The 23,865-nt window shown below is 39.5% G+C and overlaps 1 protein-coding gene across 3 annotated transcripts in view; it reads left to right on the top strand.

Moving 5' to 3' along the window:
* The window catches only part of tbcd (tubulin folding cofactor D), a 249,163-nt gene that overhangs the window by 183,785 nt on the left and 41,513 nt on the right, over positions 1-23,865 (top strand). For all 3 annotated transcript variants that reach the window (XM_069929534.1, XM_069929536.1, XM_069929533.1), the window contains exons 24-29: positions 1,058-1,120; positions 5,187-5,263; positions 5,393-5,480; positions 7,916-8,034; positions 12,593-12,684; positions 13,994-14,134. In XM_069929534.1, the coding sequence (XP_069785635.1) occupies positions 1,058-1,120; positions 5,187-5,263; positions 5,393-5,480; positions 7,916-8,034; positions 12,593-12,684; positions 13,994-14,134 (580 nt within the window). The remainder of the gene's footprint in view (positions 1-1,057; positions 1,121-5,186; positions 5,264-5,392; positions 5,481-7,915; positions 8,035-12,592; positions 12,685-13,993; positions 14,135-23,865) is intronic.

The following is a 23,865-nucleotide window of genomic DNA, read 5'->3' on the forward strand; positions in this document are numbered from 1 at the left end:
GATCGTATTATATGGCGAGCTCTCCACTGGCCACCGTGACAGAGGTGCACCAAAGAAAAGGTACAAGGACTGCCTAAAGAAATCTCTTGGTGCCTGCCACATTGACCACCGCCAGTGGGCTGATAACGCCTCAAACCGTGCATCTTGGCGCCTCACAGTTTGGCGGGCAGCAGCCTCCTTTGAAGAAGACCGCAGAGCCCACCTCACTGACAAAAGGCAAAGGAGGAAAAACCCAACACCCAACCCCAACCAACCAATTTTCCCTTGCAACCGCTGCAATCGTGTCTGCCTGTCCCGCATCGGACTGGTCAGCCACAAACGAGCCTGCAGCTGACGTGGACTTTTTACCCCCTCCATAAATCTTCGTCCGCGAAGCCAAGCCAAAGAAGATCCTGAGGTATAAAAAAAACACCACTTGCTGATAACGGCAGAATGCGCCTTCTCCAACTAACACTGTTAGTTGCAAGTGTTACAATCCGGCAATAAAGAACCTTGATTTCGACTCAGTCTGGTGTTTGACTCACTCATTCATGAACAAAGCAGACCTAACACCGTGTCGAAGATTCGGATCTGGAACTTGGGTCGTCAATGGTTTGGACTGGACTCTTGTGTGGCTACGGAGGCTGCGGAAGCGCTGGAGGCAAATGTATGGATACTCGATGACTCTGGAGGGGGGACTCTCTTATGCGTCTGGCAATTTCTGCCGATGACAAATCTGTCTTTCAGTTGGCAAAAACATTTTCTTGTAATATGACACTTTTATTGCAATGACAATAAATTGAATCTTAAATTGTAAGCACAGAAGTGGGAGTTAATTTTGGAAGTATGCTGCTTCATATCTGACTCTGTGGAATGGATTCCACAACCTTTGTTCTTAATTTTTCCCAGTCTCAAAAAACTGAGGCTAATTAAATTTTTAAAAAATAAAACCAGAATAGTGTATTTGAAAAAGTGAAAATTCACTGAAATACACTATTCATGAATTTTAATCAGTAGATATGTCTATAATCATTAATTAAATTTTTCAATGGTTGAAATTACTTTTTAATTTTTACAGTTTGCTGTTTCATAGAAAAAATGTCACGATCAAAAATGCCTTTGAAGAATGATTCCATAATTGGTAAGATGCTTTTACTATTTAAAGCTCGGTTTGTATTTAGCCCTAAAAGTTAGTTCAATAGTAATATAATGGTAGAAATATTTAGAAAAGGAAAAGCAAAAACTACCTGTTTCAGAGTTGAGAAATGAAATTTGGAGTTTACTTTGGGAACTAAGAATAGTGAAATATAATCATATAGATAATATATCTCGTGTATGAAACGAACGTAGGTGGAGAAGCAGGTAGTGTCGAGGAAACAGGGAGGCTACAGAAGGCTTAGGTGGAGAATAGGCAGAGAGTAGTGGCAAATGATATACAATGTCGGAAAGTATATGATCATGTATTTTGGTAGAAAAATTTAATTAGCTGACTTTTTTTGGGGTAAAAATTGAAAATGCCAAGATGCAAAGTCCTTATGACGGAAAGCCTGAAGGCAAACTTGCTGGTTGAGTCGGTGGTGAAGGAGGTAGATGCAATGCTGGCATTTGTTTCAAGAAGAATAGAATATAAGAGCAGGGATGTGATGTTGAGGCTTTATAAGGCACTGCTGAGACCTCATCTGGAGTATTGTGGGCAGTTTTGGGTTCCTTATTTAAGAAAGGATGTGCTGACATTGGAGAGGTTTCAGAGGAGGTTCACAAGGATGATACCAGGAATGAAAGGGTTATCATTATTTGGAGCATTTGACGGTTCTTGGCCTGTACTCATTTGAAAGGCATGGACAGATAACATGTAGAAAGTGTGTTTCCCATAGTTGGAGAGTCTGGGAAAAGAGGGCACAACTTCAAGATTGAAGGATGTCTGCTTAGAACAGAGATGCAGAGGAATTCCTTCAGCCAGATGGTGGTAAATTTGTGGAAATTGTTGCCACAGGCTAGCTTTTTACATGAATTTAAGACAGAGATTGATAGGTTCTTGATTAGTCAGGGCATCGAAGGTTTGGGGGGAAGGCCGGGCAGTGAGGTTGAGTGGGAAAATGGATTAGCTCATGATTAAATGTTGAGGCAGACTCAATGGCCTATTTCTGCTCCTATTAGCATCTAATTGGTATAAATTAGCAGTATTGTACAACTAGAAGGACTAGAGGAATACTAAGAATAATTTAGGAAATCAATTTTGGGAACCATACTGGCTTTGTCTGACAAGAATTTTTTGTTATATTTATGAAGTGTTGATAGAATTGAATGAACGAATTGTTTTATTGTAAACATGTACTGAGATATAAAAATCTCTTTGTTTTGCATGCTGTTCAGGCAATTGGCACAGTAGGTGGTGCAATAATAAAAATAAGACAATAAAGGGAGTAATGTCACAATAAATCAAATAGTGCAGTGGGTAGATAAAAATGTAAAAACAGTGCATAGTTAGAGAAAAGTACAGTTTCTTACCGAATTTTACAGTATCTGCAAAATTTGGAAAGTGACCCGAGGGAGTAGAGTCTTTGGTGCACTTTCTTGGTTATAAAGTCAACATGGTTAGACCAGAAAAGGTTGTTGAACTTTTTATATAACTTGAAGCTGGGTAAAAAATTGTGTTACAAATATATTTATTGCTTTTTTGCCATGTACTTTAAATAATACTGATAAAATATTTTCATTAATTTTTCATAGTGTTTGAATGTTTTTAACTTTCAATCCACATCCATGGGCAGGGTTCATTCAGGCCATATGCAATATCAGTCATGACTGGGAGGTTTATGTTGCATATGCAGGACCTCACTCACCACATTGGAGCTCTCCACTATCTCCATCTCAGCATCTCTGATACACACTCCACTCTCTTTCCTGAAGTCAATGAACAGCTCCTTAATTTTGCTGACACCGAGGGAGAAGTTGTTATTCAGAGAGCAACCTACAAGCCTCTCTATCTCTTTCCTGTATTCTGTCTTGTTGCTGTTTGAGATCTGGCCTGTGAGAGTGTTATCTACCAAGCTGCAGATTAAGTTAGAGCAGTGTTGGCCACAGTCATGATTGCATGCAGAGTATAGTAAAGGGCTGTGTATGTAACCTACCATGGAGGAGATGTCACCAATCCTGACTGCAGGTCAGGAAGCTGAGGATCTGTTTGCAGAGGGTTTGCTGATACTGATGTCTTGGAGTTTGGTGTGTGTTTATGTGGAACTATAAGCGTTGAAGTCAGAGCTGTAGTCAGTAGGAGTTGGACATGGGTGTGCCCTTGTTTTTTTTTTAAAATCACCCCGTGTGGTCAATTTGCAATCAATTTTTTTCTAGTTCTTTCACCGTGCCATTTCTTCCTCCAGTTCTAAACTGCTTTCTCCTTCCATTAGCAGAGTTTTTGCATCATTTTCTGCTTTTGTTAAAACATATTCCCGCTGCAAAATTAAATTCTTTATTGGGCTCACAACTTGGAGAGAATTCAAATTAAAGATGCGACTAAACCTTGACACCTTTTAACTCTTATTTTACCTTCTGACTTTTCTACCTGGTCGAGTTCCCTTGTTATCTAAATGCTCCAGTGCAGGGCCAGGGAGATGGCACATGCTGCAGACCCGTTCCTTTAGTCAGCAAGTTGTAGTGGATTGAAGCTGACTGTGAGGCAGGAGCTCATATGGGCTGTGACAAACCTTTCAAAGCACTTCATGATAATGGATGTCAGAGTTCCGGACAATAATCATTGTTGCATGTTGTCTTGCTTTTCTTTGGTATGCAGAGAAAACTGGACTTCTTAAAGTAGGTGGAAACTTCAGTTTGTAGCAGGGAGAGGTTGAAAATCTCAGTGTATGTTCCCTCTAGCTGGTTTATGCAAGTTCTCAGGACGTGGCCAGGGACATCATCCAGACGAGATCCTTTCCTCAGATTCACTCTCTGGAAGGCCTATCTGACCTGCTGAAAGGGTTTGTTTTTACTAGAAAACTAGCTATGTCCTGATTTTCAATAAATCAAAGCTGCATCTCGTGTACTTGTGTGAAGAAACATAATTTGAAAAAATAATTTGTGTTCATTTATTTACTTTTTTTCAGACAAATTCTGAGAGTGAATTTGATTCCATATCTTAAATTTTAGGTAATAATTGCAAATTCTGTCAGGGTAAATTTTTCTCACTCAAATGATCATAACATGGGAGATGTCTGTATTGATACAGTAGTGCAACATATTCTCTGATTAGTAATGTCAGTGAAAGGATTGGTACAGAAATTATTGGTCATGCATGTGCATGTTGACTTGATTAAAATTAGCAACAAAAGGAAAGCAAAAATAATTTGAATGTCAAATTCAAGTTTATTATTGTGTATACAGTACTGCAGTGCAGTGAGATTAGTACAATAAGTAAATCACAGTATAAAAGTGCAGAATTGTACAGTTAATACAGAGCAAAGCTGCATAATTTTACTCTTGAGAGTTTCAGTTGTCTGATAATGGCAGGGAAGAAAAAAACTGTCCTCAAATCTGGTGATCCATGAATCACCAGATGATGGCTGTTGTTTCCATTGGTATAGCATTCGCGGTTTCACAGCACACAAGTGCATTTATTTAAAATTGTAAGCATTAATTGTTTTTTTTAGCATGTTTAGTGCACATTGATTGACTTTGGGAAAGAAAGTTTAGAGAAAAGATAGGTGCAGTGATGTTATTTTATAATTTTGACACCTCAATTCTGTCAGAAGCTACACCATAGAAATCTTCTTCCCACAGAAGGAAAGTGAAAGGAGTGTGATCGAGTGGGAAAAGTCTTTTATTATGTTGGCTGCTTTTTCCAGAAAGCATGGGTGGTTGTTGGAGGAAGGGGTGTTTTTATGAACCTGAATAAAACATGCAAAAATCTATTTTTGATTAATGTCACAACAAAAATGGCAGGAAAAATAAATTGAGGAGAAATTAAATGGCTGGTTAATTTTCTTGTTTTTGCAGTAGCATATAATATGTTAATTTTGCCTAGAGATATTGTTCTTTAGTTCTCAGAACATAATTATTTTGTGCATAAACAATGTAAGTCTGACCACTTACATTAGCTATATTCCAGTTTGAAAAGATTTTGGAATTCTTGAATCTGTAAAGGAAAAACAGCAAAATATTACCAAGATAGCATTTTGTTTCTGATTTGCAAAAACAAGTTTTGTTTTGGTTAGGTGAGTGGCAGTGGCTTATTGATGACAGTCTGAAGAGTATACACCACTTTACCAGCACAGCAAAACAGAAAACCAAGGTAATGCATGTTACAGGGAGTATGCTATTCTCCATTATTGAGAACCTTCATGCTTCCTTTCCTTGTACAAATTAAACTGTTCAAATAAATGTGGTGTAATAATAGCATTAGTTATTCTTGCGTTTTCAGTTTCAGGAAGCTGTAATCTCTGCACTGACTGCTTTGTGCAATGAATATTATCAAACCACGCAAGGAACTGCAGATCCTGAAATACAGAGTAAGGAATTGATTTGTTTTATCATTTGTAATCCATAAATGAATTTTACTTAGATTTTAATTTACATTTTCTAGGGAGTTTCAATCCATTCTAATAGAACTATGTTCATACTCAATGTGATGTAGTGATCATAATCATTTTATATCTTCTGCCCCCTTTTTCACCCCGATTCCTATTTTCTCTGCTAAATTGATTCATCATATTTCCAAGTTTCCCAAGTGTGCAGTTTAAAAGAAGTCAAACATGAGCTGAATGTTAGATGATTTTTGCAAACATCTCGGGCTCATTGACAGCTGAATATCCGTGCTGAGAGGGCTCACCTCATCAGATCAGAGCTGGCTGACCAGGGGAAGTTCAAGGCTCCAAACCTACTCAAATTACAAATGGGTTTCATGGAAGGGCAGTCAACGCACGGGGTAGTGGAGCTAATCCAAATAAGATGATGGCTGTTGTTTCCATTGGTATAGCATTCGCGGTTTCACAACACACAAGTGCATTTATTTGACTCTTAAAATTGTAAGCATTAATTGTTTTTTTTTAGCATGTTTAGTGCACATTGATTGACTTTGGGAGAGAAAGTTTAGAGAAAAGATAGGTGCAGTGATGTTATTTTATAATTTTGACACCTCAAATCTGTCAGAAGCTACACCATAGAAATTGTATTTCATTTGTTTTTAGTGGACCACGAAATCTGCCCTTTTTCCTCATGCCAAATATGTGTAACTAAAAGCCAAGTTATAGTATGTTCATTTGTAAAATTTAAAAGTCTAAGAAGCCAACTTGTGTATTCATACAGTGTATGGCAACTGTTACCTTTATTTATTACTCTAACCTTATTTACACACTGCATTCTGGGAAACAGTTCAGTGTTATTAGAATGGCAGCCATGCAAATGAGGTAATACTGAGGATGTGGATAGAAATGATGGGTGAGAGAGAGGAAAAGGAGAAAGAGAAGTTAGGATAGGGGGTGGATTAAACATACATTTTTGGGTAATGATACACAGATGCTGAATTCTTTGCCATTGCTGCCTGTCTGCATTAGGACAATATTTGTGAATTAATATTCAAGAGTCAGTAACGATAAAAGCAGTTCCCAATGGGATCCCCTTAAATTGTGCAAGGCAACTGATTTTTTGAATGATTTGCTCTGTGGTTACTATTGGATGAACAATGTATTTTGGCCTTCTGATCCAATTTCTGTTGATGTCAAAAAAAATAGGAAATGGGGTAATGTCATGAGATAGGAGTAGAGTGACCCACAAAATGAAGTGCCTGATATGATTTCCCCACAAGAATAACGCAATGTCTCTGAAGGAACTCTCTTCTGCTTCTTTTTTTCTTATTGTTAGAGGTGCTGAGCAATGCTCATGGCAATTCTTTGTTTGGCTTATGGCAGACCAAAATTGAAGCATATCATATTTATTACATTTTTATGTATTATTAAGTGACAAAAAAAGACCCTTGTCCTAGAAATAAGTGCAAACAATTTTAGACATTATTTACAACTTAAGAACAGGCCCTAATGATATTTTTCTTACCTAATTTCAAGGTACTGTATTTGATGGCATATAGGACCCCCCCTTTTTATTCCCCCAAAACCACTTCAGGCTATACACGAAGGTGACATTTCAGAGACCATGGTATTGCTGCCTGCCTTGGTATCATGGAGAGAGCGATCCCCTGGTGTTCGCCTGGTATTGCCGCCAGGGCCTGGTATCAGGGAGGGAGGACTCCCCCCCCCCCCCAGGGCCTGGTGCTACTCGAAGGCCACCATCCACCCCCGCGAGAGGCAATGTCACTGCTCCTAACCCTATCCCCTCCAGTGCTACAGCCCCTAACCCTAATCCTAACACCCCCTCCCCCCCCAACCAAGTGCTGCCCGCTGGTGCTGCTGCCACTATCCTGGACATAGAAGGTTCATCCTAGTGTTCGCCCTCAATGAAACAATGCCAAATAAAACATGGCGGCCACCAACGCGGTAAATCCACTAAAACATGGACCTGCTTACCTGTAAATACATTACAACATGTACACTAAAAAAAAATATTAATTCTTAAAAATTCTTAATATTCCCTGCTGAGATGTGTTTTGGATACAAAGTCTCAGAAATAACACATTTTCAAGCTGTTGAGAATATAAAACCAGTTGGTTGTTGATCCAGTTTACTTCACTAACAACTGACCAGATATGCTACTGAATTCCGGGCAATTATCATTACTTGTTTTAAACTAAATAATCTAACTTCCAATAATCAACAATCCATCTTCTGGAATTTTTCTCACAATAAATATTGAGGCAGGACAAAATGTTGACTATTGAGCAACATGTTTCCAATAACTGCGTGTTATCAGTAAGATCATCTTATAACTCTGTAAATAAGATGTTCGGCTTCTGAATTAATTATTGATTTCCCTCAATTTTTTTGTTGCCCAGATAAGTTAGTGGACAAATATGTTTCTGAGCTGCAGCGTTCCGAAGAAATGACTCGTTGTGGATTTTCTTTGGCATTGGGTGCACTTCCAAAATTTATGCTAAATGGCAAACTTGATCAGGTGAATTTTTAATTTTCTGCATTTCAAAGCATTAAGTATTTGCAAGTATTATATTTCTGTTATTGAATGTATCCTTGTTACCAAGTAAACTAAATATTCTTATTTTGCTATTTGCTAGAATAGAAAAATGTTGAGTAAAAATATCAGGTGGGCCAAATCTGTTAACAAAGTGCTTAAATGATTTACTCTAATGAGTAAATCAAGATGTCACTTTTTGAGTTAAGAATAAACTTTTGTCAAAATCTTGGAAATATTCCACCGATGTCATGTGACCTGTTGAAAATTATTGCGTTTACAATTCACATCATGCCACAGATGCTGTCTGACATACTGAGCATTTCCAACATTTTCTGACTTTATCTCAGTCTTGAGAGACAGTTTTTTTTTCCTCTTCAGAATTATATACTTCATGGGTAATCACAGATGACTGGCTTCCACTCAGGTGTTGTAAATGATGTAGGGAACATCAAAAATTGGAGGGGGGTGGTGGGGGGGGTCCCTGGTAAAATGGGTGGGGAGCTTGTAAGGTGGTGCATCCTTCCACGATTCTGTACGCCTCCAGTGGATAGACTCAATAGTTCACAGTACAATCCAAAATACTCCTCTTCCACTCTAGCAGGTCACGAGTAAATGTTGTTATTACATTGTATTAGAAGAATCTGTCATCTTTCTTCATTGATGGAGCTGCGAACAGTGTGTCTATTTCAGAAATCTGATGTCAGGCATATGTACGATGTGGCCTACCCAACCTGGTTGGCTGAATGTAATTAGATGTTGGTTTAATGAATTTGGAAGTTGCTGCAGAGGGAGCAGTGGCATTACCTTTGCAGTGCCCTGAGATGCCTGCTTTAGTTACCCTTACTCTCAAAAGCAAATGCATCAGTGATCACAAGTACCTGAAGAACATCAGGTTTGAATCACTTCTCATCTTCAATCAGTCAGCCAAAAGCTGTGTTGGTGCATTGAATTTCACCTGAGGTATTTGTCTTCACTGCGGGGTGATTCTAATTGTGAGCTTGTACGGTCAAAGGGCAATGAGGTTTATCAGAATAATGGCTCCTTCTAATTAAAACACTTTGTTTCAATTTCTCTCCAGTTAAGATTGAGAAGAGTAATTTGTCAAAACAGATATTTGACTGTTTTATATTCAATTTATGAATTTGAATAAATGTGAAAAATGTGGCTTTTCTAATCCAATTTCAAGGCAATATATTTTACAGAGTGTTTTATTTGTGCAAAACTCAATCAGCAGTTGCAGTATTATGTAAAAATTGCATCTTCTGGGGAGATTGAACTAATGTTTACTATGAGATGAAATGCCAATGCATGTTTAACCAAGAGAAATTAAATCTTTTTTTTATTCTTCGTGGGCAAATGATTAATCACACACGGGAGCATGGTTCCATTCAGTGCTGCTATTTGTTGCATTGGGCCACTTGTACAGGTTTGTGGTAACGCTGAAATGGCTTCCGACCAGTAGCACACACATTCATAGTGATGAATTGTTTTGAGAGACTAGTGTTGAAGCATATCAGCTCTTGTCTCAGCAGCAACATGGATCAATTCCAGTTTGCCTACTGCAGCAACAGGTCTACGGCACGTGCCATCGCACTGGCACAAAGCCCAGGAACACCTGGACAGCAGGGTGCTGCTTATCGATTGCAGATCAAAATCAACACCATCATACCCTTAAAACTGATCAGCAAACTCCCAAGACCAGGGCCTCAATACACCAATGTATAATTGGATCGTGGATTTCCTCACCTCCAGACCTGTGAGAATTGGTATGACCATCTCCTTCACAATCTCCATCGGTGTCAAAGCACCAAAGGGCTACAATATTACCCCCCACCCCCGCTTTACTTGCTGTACATCTATGACTGTCTGGCTTGCGACAACAATAACACCATCTACAAATTTGTTGTAGTGCTTTGTATAAAATGGGCAATGAGTCAGCATACAGGAGGGAGAGTGAAGACTTGGCTGAATGGTGAATAACTTCTCACTTAATGTGACCAAAACCAAGGAGCTGATTTTGGACTTTAGGAAGGGAAAACCAGAGGTGTACGATCCAGTGATCATTGGGGAATCAGAGGTGGAGAGGGTGAACAAATTTAAATTCCTGGCAGTCACTATCTCAAAGAATCTTCCATGGACCCAACACACAAATGTCATTGTGAGGAAAACACGTCAGCACCTCTATTTTCTCAGGAGTTTGCAGAGGTTTGGTGTGACATCAAAAACCTTGGCGAACCTCTGCAGATGTGAAGTAGAAAGTATGCTGACCAGATGCTTCAATACCTCTGAGCCCTCCAAAAGGTAGTGGACACAGCCCAGTACATCACAGGTAAAACCCTTCCCACCATCGAGAAAATCTACATGAAATGCTGCTGTGGGAGAGCAGCAACAATCATCAAGGATCCACATCTACCAGGTCATACTCTGTTCTTGCTGCTGTCATCAGGAAAGAGGTATAGGTGCCACAAGACTCACACCACCAGGTTCAAGAACAGTTGCTAACCTTCCACCATCAGACTCCAAACAACAAGCTCAGAGCCTCATTTAAGGGCTCTTACTTTGCACATTATTTATTATTGAATATTTGTTTTCTGTATTGCAGTCAGTTTTTTAACATTACTTTCTTTGTTTACCCTTGTTTCTTTCATACAGTACAACTCCGATTATCCAAAATGGTCGGGACTGGGCCTATGTTGGATAAGCTTTTTTTTGAGTACTGGTCATTTTTTAAAAAGAGCCCAGTAGCAACAGCAAATCATTTGTAACAGTGTTCAAACAACAAGGGAAGGCTTTTTAAGCATTAAAGTAATGTTTAATTCTCACCAAAAAAACGCTGACCACCGCTGATCACTGACACCTCCCCACCGAGGCCCTGCTCCTGCCCAGGAGCATGAGGTCCACTGCTACCGGCAGTCCAGCGTCCCCACTGCCGCCGCCAGCCCAATGTCCCTGGTCAGTTCGGCTCCAAAAAATTTCGGATAAATGAGGATTTCTGATTTGGATATCCTCATTTATCTGAAAATTAAAAATTGAGGACTTTGGAGAATCTGATTTTGGTAATCGGAGTTGTACAGTATATGTATATTTTCTTGCATTTTTTGCACAACCAATAATTAGAAATTCTGCCTGGCCCACAGGAAAAAGAATCTCAGGGTTGTACAGGTACACGATCCTTTATCCGTTCATCTAAAATCCGGAAAGCTCCAAAATCCGGCAAGTGGGGACCAGCGGTTGGGGGAAGGGGGAGACTGTCGGGCGGCCGAGGGACCGCAGTCGGGGGAGGTGGCCGGCCGGCCGAGGGACCGGCAGCTGAGGGACTGCGGTTGGGGGAGGCGGCCGGACAGTCGAAGGACTGGAGGTCGGGGGAGGCGGCCGAGGGACCGGCGGTCGGGGGAGGCGGCCGAGGGACCGGCGGTCGGGGGAGCCGGCCGAGGGACCGCGGTCGGGAGAGACATCCGGGCGGCCGAGAGTCCAGCGTTTGGGGGAGGCGGCCGTGGGACCGCGGTTGGGGGAGATGGGCCGGGCGAATGGAAGGGGGTGGATACTGCAGCACAATTCGGGTGGGCTTTCCGAAATCCGAAAAAATCCGAAATTTGGTTCCGGATAAAGGATCGTGTACCTGTATATGATATAGTGAATGTACTCTGACAATAGGTCTGAACTTTGAATTCTCAATTCTAGTAATGCAGAAGGTAACTGCTATAGATCATAGTGATTTTTATTCAGGTTTAATGGAATTGATGACCTCATTCCCCCCCCCCCCCCAACCTTTGCCAATGGTCATTATTCTAGCTGTGCGTCATTAATTAAATTCAGACATTCATCATGGTCCCAGGCCCTTCCAACCCACAAGCTTGGGCCACCCAATTACACCCAATTAATCTGCAACCCTGCTACATTTTGAAGGGTGGGAGGAAACCAGAGCACCTGGAGAAAACCCATGCAGGCATGGGGACACGTACAAGCTCCTTACAGACAGCGCTGGATGGATATTCAAATATATTTCTTGCTCGCCAGTGAACATTGATTCTTGTGCAAAGGATGAGAAGCTGGATGGGCTCAATGAGTCACACAGCATCCATGGGTAGAAATGGTCAGTCATTATTTTTGATCAGGACCCTTTATTTAAATTTAAAACATGGTTAAAGCCGATTCTGGTCATTGAAATTCTTGCTGCCCAATTAACCTACCAACCCCAAATGTTTTTGGAGCACCGGAGCACCCAGGGAAAACCCATGCAGAACACGCAGAGAACATACAACCCCCTTTCAGAAGCATTAGATTTGAACCCAGGTCACTGGTGCTATAAAACGGTTGCACCTACCCATTCACACACTGAAGGTGCAGCTCCCACCCACCCATTGCCAAACCAATGTTTGATGGATTGGCCAACTAGTAAGATCATTGTTAAGCTGCGGTAGTGGGTATAGTAAAATTTCGAGATTTCAAAATAACATGAACTCTAATCCTGTTGTGCCATTGCAATTTTCTCATGTATTTGGATGCTTCGCAAACTTGATAATCTTTTGGTTTGTTACAGGTGTTAGAAGGGTTACAGAGAGTCACCTGGATAACCATGAAAGATACCACCTTTGCAGAAGCAAGAAGGGATGCCCTGAGGGCCATTGCTGAGTATGCTGTATTTTGATTTACTCGGTCCAATATATTGAATTACCATTTATTTTCATTGGGTATAACAAGGCACACTCTTTAAATTGCTTGATTTGGAAATGGAAAAGTAAATCTATTTATATAAAAAAAAACAATTGGTTAAGATTAGAGAAACATTTTAATTTTTAAAGCATGGTAACATTTTGTAATAATGGTGGGTTAATGAATTCGATTCCACTAAGTTTGACGAACAAGTCAGTGCAGTGGTAAAAGCTAACTTTTCCAGCTCTGTACTATTGCCAAAATCAAATAATTCCTATAACTAAAGACCTCGAGAAAGTTATCCATGTCTTCATTTTCTCCCGTTTAGACTACTCTTATTCTCTATATACAGGAATTAGTCAGTTGTCATAATCCTGTCTGCAACGTACAGAACGCTGCAGCCAGGCTCCTCACAGGAGCCAAGAAGAGGGACCATAATCACCCCTATTCTGGCCTCCCTTCATTGGCTGCCAATATGGCTCAGAATAGATTTTAATGCTCTCCAGTTTGTTTACAAAGCCTTCAGTGGACTAGCCCCCTCCTACGTCACCGATCTTCTAATGCCCTACTCCACTTCAAGACCCCCCCAGATCAGCTAATTTAGGGCGCTTGGTTGTTCTGTGCACAAATCACAAACTCGGGAGATCGCACCCTAGCTATTGGTGCCCTCAAACTGTGGAACAACATTCCTCCCTCCATCAAATCAGTCCCTTCCTTTAACTTTTTAAAATCCAGGTTGAAGTTGTAGTTTTACTCACAAGCATTTTGAGGTGATTGTTGATTGTTACCATGTTGTATGTACAATTCTGAACCTCGGGTACCTCTTATACTGCTTAAGTTGAGATGTAATTTATGATCTCTACAGCACTTTGGTCAACATGAGTTGTTTTAAATGTGTTATTTAAATGAACTAAACTAAACTAATGAAATATGTTTTCTGCTATTTTCTTGCTGTATGTCTTCACTCAATTTTTACACTCACTACAGAAAGCATATTAAGAAGAAGAGATCAGTCAATTTTTTGTGATTCAGAGATACTTAATTTAAGAATATTTTGAATTCTTAAATTGCTACTTCTGTGATTATATATTATATATGTGATATATTAGACTGCTTGAAGCTATTAGCCTTCTGGCACCTGGATTAGAATATTTTAAATCTGAAGTAATGAATGGGAAAAGGAAACCAAGAAATTAGTGTTACATGCCGTATTACACAAATCAAAATGTTTCTTATTGTTAAATTTAGAGTTATTTTCTGATCAATTTTCTCCGATGTTTTGACCTAGAGTCTGCAAAACGGTGGGTGTGAATGAAGATGGGCCATCAGATCAGGTTGTCTGTCAAAGTAATGTGTCGCAGATCTATAATACCTTGTTAGGTTGCATGAACGACTATACTACAGACATTCGAGGGGATATTGGAGCATGGTACGTATAAAATGTTACAGAATGATCATATGTTTTTAATGATTTCTCAAAGGGAAAATCTTGCAAAATCATATACTTTCAAAGAATTTTGTATGTATTTATGAAAATTGACCATTTGTTAAGCTGCTTATTAAGCACTTAACAAATTAAAGTCAGTCCTTGAGTGTCTTTTATTTTTATGTGGAATGACTGACTGAAACTGGAAAATGTAATGTATTCACAAGATTTGTAAATACTTGACCAAATAACTGCAGGTCTTTGGTTTTGCTTAGATGCCTTGAGGATATATTTTAAATTTGACGTGTGTTCTTGATTATGAGCTCCTTGTAATGCAAAAGTTCTTGGAAAAGATGAGGAATTAAATATATTTGAATTGAAAGCAGATGGTTAATACATGGATAGTCAAGTGAGATTTTGCACGGTCAAAATATGAGTAGATTTTCATATTGGGTTTTTTTTGAAAATTTCCATCAATTACAAAATATTCTGGTATTGAATGAAAGATTATTTTTGCAGTTCCCTTTTTCTCTTGTAAAGATTGTCTGTAATTATCTAGCTTATTTTTTTCTCTCATCTGCAATAGCGAATTTCAGGTTACTATTCTGCCAGGTTAGTAAACAGAGTCATGAGGGATGGCAGCAGATATTCACATTTAAAACTATTAGCTTCAAATCAGAACAGTTAAATATCTTAAACTGTAGCAATTAAATGTAGGATTCTTGTCAGTGCTAATGTGAAGTCTGAATGATTTGTTCTAGTTGTAAACATAATTCATAAGGCTATCAATTGACTCTGGCATTGAACTCTGAAACTCTTAATCCTTAATACATTGTTTAAATTTGTCAATTAGGACATTAGCATATGATTTAGGTTAACAGTTAATTATTGTACTGAGGTAGTAGGCCTTTTCATCGTGGCCTCCATGTGGAGGCCAGCTTAAAGGCCGAATAAAAAGTTATTTCTTACCTTTTTGTGCAGGCCCATAAAAGCCTGCTCCAATGTCCCCTTTCAGCCTGGAGTCGGCTGGGGCATTGACATGGCTTTCAGGAAGCTTGGCTACTGGTGCCATGATGCCATACATACACGCCGAGCAATGGCCGACTTCGTTACCCATAATCCCCCACACAGCTGGATCCGCTCTGAGAATGCCCATTGCTTTGCTGCGCTTTGAGCCACTGGCGCCAACGAGGGGGCCCAAAGGCCAAAGCAGCCCAGTGAGGTGCTCCCTGCCTTGAGGGGGTCATGGAGGGAGAGGGTTGAGTGAGAGGGAGAGAGAGAAGTGAGATGGGTTATGGGCTGATTGTGTCCCCATGGAGACATCAGCCCGTCCCTAGGCAGGCATGTGCACCGGCAGTGCATTCATGATGTGTGGCAGAGCATTCCTTTCCACTGTTGACACTACCTCAGAGAGGGATTGGTGTCGGCACCTTGGAGCTGGCCAGGGTGTATTCATGGAGGTAAGTCACCCAACGTAAGGGTGGAGATCTCCGCCTTTACACTCCGGGTTTTTGACTGTATGAAAGGGCCTAGTAATTCGAAGTATTGGCTGTTAAATAAGATGCAAACCAAAACACCAGCAACTGCTTGTTCAAACATTTGGGATTGATTCATGGTACACTTGAAGGCAAGGAGGGAGTTATCGAACCTCTGGACAACATTAAGTTTTCATTCAGAACCACCAAAAACATGTTATCTTATGATATAATGTTTGTGGTTCTTGCTGTAAGCAACTTGGCACAAAATTGCAATGGGTGTAATTCAATCAATTTGGAAAAAAAATTATTTATGTAACACCTTTTATAATTTTGGGACATCTCAGCAAGCTTTACAATTGAAGAATACTGTATGGAAATGCAGTATCGAGATATTAGGCATCAATTATCTAACTTTGGTTGAAGGATAAATATACACAAGGAAACCTTTTTATTCTTATTTAAATAATCTGAGATTATTTACATTTACTGGAAAGTGAATGCACTGCAGAATTTACTTTACAAAGATTAAATGAAGATATTAATAAGAAGCCAATATTTCAGTTTTTCTTTGTAGTTCTCTATTACTTAAGGAACATGTGACATAATCTAAATACTGTATTATTTTTTTTACTTTTTGAAGTTCAGTAAAATATATTTGCTTTACTTCAACCTGTCGTGCTTGTGACATGCTTTTAAGATTCATAATTGTTCTTATCTATATTCTCATGTCAAGATTTATCAAGTCAAGATTTGCTTTAAGTAAAAACTTTGCTACTAGACTTGATCTTTCTCTCAGTGTATTCCCTTATCTATGCAATGTTCAGTTTGAAGACCTTTGAAATACTTTCTGAAGTCAGGAAATGGACAAATGCTGATTTTGAATGATTACCATTGATATCCATATTAATATTCAATACAGTACTTTTCTAAGAATAAGAAAACAATGTCATTAGGAAACTGAACGTCATTTCTATTGTGAATTTTTTTAATGCATTATTAAAATAGGCTCCCAATTCAGCATTTTTTCATCTTACCATCTCATACATTATAACTGCAGAGACCATTTAATGGTTTTCTCAACAAGGAATTTCTTCTTGATTAAAAATAGCAACAAATTATAAAATTTTACAGTCTCTAAACACTCAATAGAGAGGTGTAGATTTTTCTTTTTTTTTTCTTTGGCTTGGCTTCGCGGACGAAGATTTATGGAGGGGGTAAAAAGTCCACGTCAGCTGCAGGCTCGTTTGTGGCTGACCAGTCCGATGCGGGACAGGCAGACACGATTGCAGCGGTTGCAAGGGAAAATTGGTTGGTTGGGGTTGGGTGTTGGGTTTTTCCTCCTTTGCCTTTTGTCAGTGAGGTGGGCTCTGCGGTCTTCTTCAAAGGAGGCTGCTGCCCGCCAAACTGTGAGGCGCCAAGATGCACGGTTTGAGGCGTTATCAGCCCACTGGCGGTGGTCAATGGGGCAGGCACCAAGAGATTTCTTTAGGCAGTCCTTGTACCTTTTCTTTGGTGCACCTCTGTCACGGTGGCCAGTGGAGAGCTCGCCATATAATACGATCTTGGGAAGGCGATGGTCCTCCATTCTGGAGACGTGACCCATCCATCTTACTGTAAATACACTCTGCGTCTGCTTGTTTGCCTGAAGAAAGACAAATATGACATCCATATACGCAATCTATCTCAAATTACCAAGATAATTTTGAAATTCCAAGAGCTCAGATTTGCATCAAAATTATTGCTTCATTTTGCGTCATGATTGAGAGGGTGGTGCTTTGAATTGTTCCTGTGTCTACACTAAAGCTGATATCATGTTATTCTACAGAACAGAAAAGCCTAGAATGAATCATTTTAAAGAATATTTAACTATATTAGAGTAACTTTGGGGATAAAGAAAGAATGGAGTGTGGCAAAGAATTGAAACAAGTGGCTGGGAGCTCGTTCACCCTTGCAGATTAAGTGGAGTTTGTCAGCAAGGAGGTCATCCAATTTGCTTTCGCTTTCTCCAGTACAAATTAACCATTAAATTGGAAGGACAGTTTGTGTTCCTGGATAACAGGAAGGTAAAAGGATAGGTATTTTATTTTCTGCATTGAATGCTTGTGGTGCCATGGTTGAGGTGTTTTCAGTGCAGGTAGAAAACTGGAAGCTGTCAAGGGAACAGACCCTTCAGAGTACTGAAACAACAGAAAAAGGGAAAGTGTATGTAGTGCTGGAATCCCATTGAAGGTGGCTGAAATTATGGAGAATGACTCATTGAATTTAGTATTTGGTGGGATGAATGGTGAGGACAAGGGAAGCCCTAGTTAGGAGGAAAGATGAGTAAGAGCAGAAATGTGGGAAAGACAGGACTCTGTTGAGATCCTGAGGATAAAAGGAAGAAATCTTAAAGGTTTTGCTGCCAGATCATAAGAGCAAATAGACACAGATTAAGAAACTGAGAGAACAGAATGGAAACACTCAAGAAGTGGACTGAATTTAGACATACAGGATGGTAACAGGCCCTTTCAACCCCTGAGCCTAATTACACCCAATTAACCTACAACCCACAGTACTTTTGAGTGGGGGGGGGGGGAGGAAACTGGACTCCCTGGGAAAAACCCATGTCGACACGGGGAGAACGTACGAATCCACAGTTAGATTTCACAGTGCGGCCGGCTGTACTCTGACAGCTGCGACACCCTCGCTGTAAAATTTAACACTGCAGTCGGCGGGGCTGTCAGAGCGCGGCTGTTGTTGCTGTCAGCATGTACCTGTGCTTTAAATCAACTCAGTTGGTCCCATCCAGGCAGGGCGAATAAAAATCAACCAAGCTCTGACTCTTGGTGGGGGGAGGAGGGGGAGGGAATATCAAGCCTGGCCAATTTAACTTGTTAATCCCACTGTGGCAGTGTGAATGGTCTGCTCGAATTACCGAGTACCATTAGTGACACTAGTGCCTGCATGCTTGCATCAGTCTGGTAGTATAATAAGTTATCATAAGTTGATTTAAAGCACAGTTACATGCTGACAGCCAGTTCAACCTACTTAATTTGGTGGTGTGAAAGTGGCTAAAGATATATTGCTGATGTTTCAGGCCTGAGTCCTTCTTCAAAAAATGAGCAAATATCAGGAAATATCAGAATACAGACATTGCTTCTGGGGAAGATCCAGACCAACAAAACATATTAATTGGAAATGGTAATGGGAGGGATGAGAATTGATTATGTCTGTGTGAAAGGAGACAGGGAAAAGGGAGAGAGACCAAGCTGGGGGACAGCAATGGAGTAAGAAGTGAGGTTGAGGGAGGGGGTTAACGAAAGGCAGAGAAGTTGATATTAATGCCATCCAGTTGGAGGGTGGCATTTGGAAGATGAGGTGGTGTTCCTCCAATTTGCGTGTGGTCTCATTCTGGCAGTGTATGAAACCACGGATGGACATGTCAGCGAGAGAATGGGATGGGGAATTGAAATGAGTGGCCACTGGGAGACTGCCCCCCCCCCCCCTCACTTCTTCCCCTGTTGCCCTGTATCTCTCCATTTTCCCTTTCTCCTTTTACAAAAACATAATCAGTGCTCACTTCTCCCCTTATTAACTCTTTTTGTTGGTCTGGACTCCTCCCCCAGCCAGCACTGTCTCTAATCTGAGATTTCCTTTTTTTTTGGCTTATTCCTTGATGAAGAGCTCAGGCCTGAAAATGTCAGCAATATATCTTTGTCTCATATGGACACTGAAAGACCAGCTGAGTTCCTCCAGCAATTTGATGTGTTTTTACCAGTATTCTTTTGTGCTAAAGTAGCTTTACTTTACTTTTTAAAAAAAAATCTTGGTACAGGACTTGACAGGAAAGATAGGTATATATTCATCAGAGTGAGTAGCCTTAGTAAGATAAAGCTCACTTTTGCAGTTCAGTGAATTTTATACAATGATTCAAAACTATTGACTTCAGCCTTGCACAGGGATTGAGGATGTTGCTCAAATCAGTGATAAGGTTAAGGCTTCTGTGTGGATGCTTCAATCTTTGCGATGTTTAATGAGAGAAAAAAATGGAGAGGGGCACTGGAGGCATTGGAGAGGTTGGTGTACATGTGAAATATTGGGCAATGTGTTTGCCATAAATTATTGAGTGGTATCCATCCGGTTGATGTAGAAGAGGAAAGATCCTTGCCTGTCAACTTTGGTGACATCCATAGCTAATGAAATCCGAGAAATACCACTGTTGCAGATTTGTTGGTACATTGTTTTATCACAATTCAGTATTTTGCTTCCACGTGATAGTTTTTTTCCCCGTTAAAAACTTAGATCCCCATTTTGCTCAAATGAAATTGAAAGAAAAGGAAAAATTGGTTTCTTCATGTCTGGAGGCAACAAAGGTACTGGTGAGAATTTCAGCAGGCAGAAAGATAGAGGGAGGATATAGGCAGGTGTTTGGATGGAGAATGTAATATTGGAAACTCAGCCCAAGATCACATAGGGTGCCATTGTACAAACTCAAAGCCAAGGCGTCGCAGGAAGAACGTGTCAACTTGACACAGAGCTCACTAAAGGTCAAAATTGAAGACAGCCTCCAACACTGTGCAGCAGGAGCTCTACTAGTTGTGCTATTTTGCCATTCCCGTATTGTCCCCAAAGGGCACTTTGTAAACGATAATGAAGAAAGGGCTAGAAATAGATACCAAATAGGTATAATGGACACTAGTCAGAGCACAGAACAGGTTCTTCTTCTCCATGATGTTTTACATTTTTAAATGTTATTTTCCCTATGACCAAAGGGCACAAACTTCATTGTATGGATGCAAATGTGCAGATGCCAGATATATTATGTATACTGACTTGAGTTTGAAAGGGAATATAACAAATGCTTTGAAGAAACTACTTGAGAAAATGGATATCACGATAATTGCTTTGAAAGGAAGTAGATTTGAAATATATCTGAGAAGAGAGAAATATATTAGAATGTTAGATATTTAGAAGATACAATTTTAGGAATTAAATTGTGATGTCCGTGTGATGAAACTAATTTAGTATATTTTTTTTTGCTCGTGAATCATGTTGAATGCAATACAGAAACTTGTCTCAATTGTCTTTTTTAATTACAAGCCTTGAGAATAATGCCACACCTAAAAGTATGGCTTTGAGAAGTAACTCCTCAAAATACCATGCATAAGGGTGTCACACGCCTGTAAGGCAAAATATTATCACTGTCCTCAATTTGATTCACAAAATGGGGAAAAAAGTCCTAAGGTAAGAAAAATACCAATAACAAATGCAGAGGATCAAGTAATAGTTCTTAAAAATCAAGTTTTTTTTTAAATTATAAAATACAATAAAAATACAAAATGCACAATTATGTGAATAAAATTTGAGTTTAACTTACCACCTGTAACAGATTTGTGTTAATCTTTAAAATTAAAATCTTCAGTTATAAAATATATATTTCTTAGTAAAGTAAGTTATAGAGTCAAGTATATTGCTAGTGATGGAATTGTGGGTTGGATACAATGACAATCACTTCTGGTTTTATTGCCCTTTTACCAGACTTTGCGTTTCCAAAATGGGTTCTCTCTGAGTGTAATTGTGTGTGACTGTAAGTGTGCCCCTGTCCATCCCACAATTTCTTTACTAATAAATATATATATTCTATATTGAAAGATTAATAATAATACAATTCCGTCATAACAGTTTCCTGAAAGTATTTTTCCAGCCGGCACCTCATGTCACTGGCCTGTCATCTATAGGTGGGAGAAACAAAATCTACCAAACTGCTTGATGTTTTTAGAGATGGAATTGAAAACAAAGATTTAGAAATCTCATCTAGTACATTTACAAATCTGTCTAGACCTAATCATACTACAAAAAATCTTAAAAGTCTCCAGATTTTCATAATGTTGACCTGGTGAGATTATTAACATTACAAGGATCTACAAGAATGAAATGAGAGTAACGATGGATAAAATCTATCAAAGTGGCCCAGGAGGTTTTGTTTTGTCTGTATCTCTAGAAATGAATTCTTGGTTAATATGTTCATCTCTTTGGGACAAGGCTAGGAAAGGTTATATCTGGTAAAATCTCTAGAATGAACAAACTTTATTCTAAATGATCCTTGACTTCTCTGAATGCCACTTCATGGCTGTCATTTAAAGTGTGGATCAAAGCAATTAGCTAAATCAACTCTGGAAAAAGTAATGCTTCACAATTTCTTTCTTCAAAGGAACTGACAGATAAGCTACTTTTGTGGTTTTTGCTTTTCAGATAAAAAGCAATCATCTTTCCTTTTACCTCTTGTGCTCCAGAGGTATAGATGCAAGGATGGTAGGCAGAGTGGGAATTCTTTGTTGCCCAGACTGAGAGTCTTATTCATAGAATTGTACAGTAAAGAACCAACTATGCATAGTCAACCTTTTTTCTCATTTACGTTATCCCATTTTCCTGCATGTATCTTTCCATGACTTGTCTATTCAAATGTCCAAACTTTCTCTTAAATATAATGATTGCGTATGATTTCACCACCTCCTCTGGCCACAAGTTCCAGACCACTCTCAACCACTGTGAATAAAAATGTTTCCCTCACTGTTCTTTAAAGCTTTGTAGGTCCTTTCACCTTAAACCTATGCCCTCATTTGTTTGATACCCTTACCATGGGAAAAAGATTGACTCCATAAGAATTTAGGTTCTCAATTCAGATATGAAAGGTCAGTGAATTTCAGAAGCAGTTGATGAAATGCTGACAGAAGATTAATCTCTGCAGAGAACTAACATGCAGGGATGAATATCTGAGCTTTTCTATCCAGAGAATTAGTGGCGTCAGAAACGATCTTCTCTAGGATAGTTGAACAATAGATGTTATTGCTCACAGCTATGCAACAAGGCAGAATAAACAAACTATATATGAATTTACTTTGAGCATAAGTTACTGGTGAAGACATCATTTTAGGATTTTTATGGTGAGGAAAAAAAGTCTTAATGTTTTACAGTGTCCAGGTGACAATCAAAGATGTTACTTAATTTTTCATTTATATTTGTGCTGGGCATTTGATATGGGTGTTGCTTGAAGATAGTTATTGTATACATAGAATTGTATTTCATGACAACTCCCATTTTACATGCCAACATTGTAATATAAATGATCATTTTGTCATGCACTCTTCAGACTGTGATGTTTATGATCCTTGTTAGCAGAAGTCAAATGCTAACAGCAAAAAATAAATTAACGATTTCCAGCTGTTACTGCAGAGGAACATTATAGTCAAAAGCCATGTATTTGCATGTGTTTCAGAATTTGTTAAAATTTTCCCAAGCTCGCAAATAACAAGCAAACACTTTATCTCCCATCCCCTGCAAAATGGTTAATCTCAGCATAGAACATGCAAATTAGGAACAAGTCACTTGGCCCCTTGTCCTGGGTAAACTTGTACCTCTCTGTTCGTTTTAGATTGGTCACAGTGTTTGAGCTACCGAAAGAAAACAGACACACACCGAGAGCACTTCAGTTTATACAAACCTTTACTAAACCTAAAGCTGATTTCAAACTACAATATGCAAACCCTTCCCAATTATACTTATCAACGCCTGGACTGGTCCCAACTGCCGAAGAGAGGCAACGACCACACACTTGTAGTAGGTTGTCGGCTTACATACGGCTTCTCCACCTCCCCCGACCGGGACGTTGGTTGGACTCGAGAAGTTCTTCTTCTTGCTGAGAGACGTTTCTACCCCTCGGAGAGTCTGAAACTTCAGCAGCGGGACCATGGCTTATATTACCCAAAAATTGCTTACCTAAGCAAAAAAATAACCGAGCACGCCTAGGCTTCTATCAAATACCACAACTTTCTAGCTTATCACTTTGAATACAATGATTCACTTAGCTGCAAGGTCTCACCTGACAGTCTGCGACCAACAATCCCATCAATCTCAAACTTCAGCAACCAGCTAACAGGCAGGAAGATTAAATATTCTTCGTACCAGATGTCTTTTTGCCAGATAACTACATCTCTGGGCCCCATGGTGGAATTTAGCTTATGTCTGCTAATTCTTACATTATTCTCAAAGTAGGTTTACTGATACTCAGCCTTGCATAAGCCAAAGCATGGTCTAAATCCTCCATTACACCCCTCAAACGTGTGGTGCCATTTAATAAGATCAGGGTTTCACTGATAGCCATTCAGGTTTCTATCTTCCCATGGTCTCCTTTTACATCTTTGCTTTTCCATGATTTGTCCATTACTACCTTAAAAGTTTTCAGAGTCTCTGCTTCCACCACTGTGGGAAAGGCTTGGA

The sequence above is a fragment of the Narcine bancroftii genome, chromosome 3 (assembly GCF_036971445.1).
Source record: "Narcine bancroftii isolate sNarBan1 chromosome 3, sNarBan1.hap1, whole genome shotgun sequence".
In the NCBI taxonomy this organism is placed as follows: Eukaryota; Metazoa; Chordata; class Chondrichthyes; order Torpediniformes; family Narcinidae; genus Narcine; species Narcine bancroftii.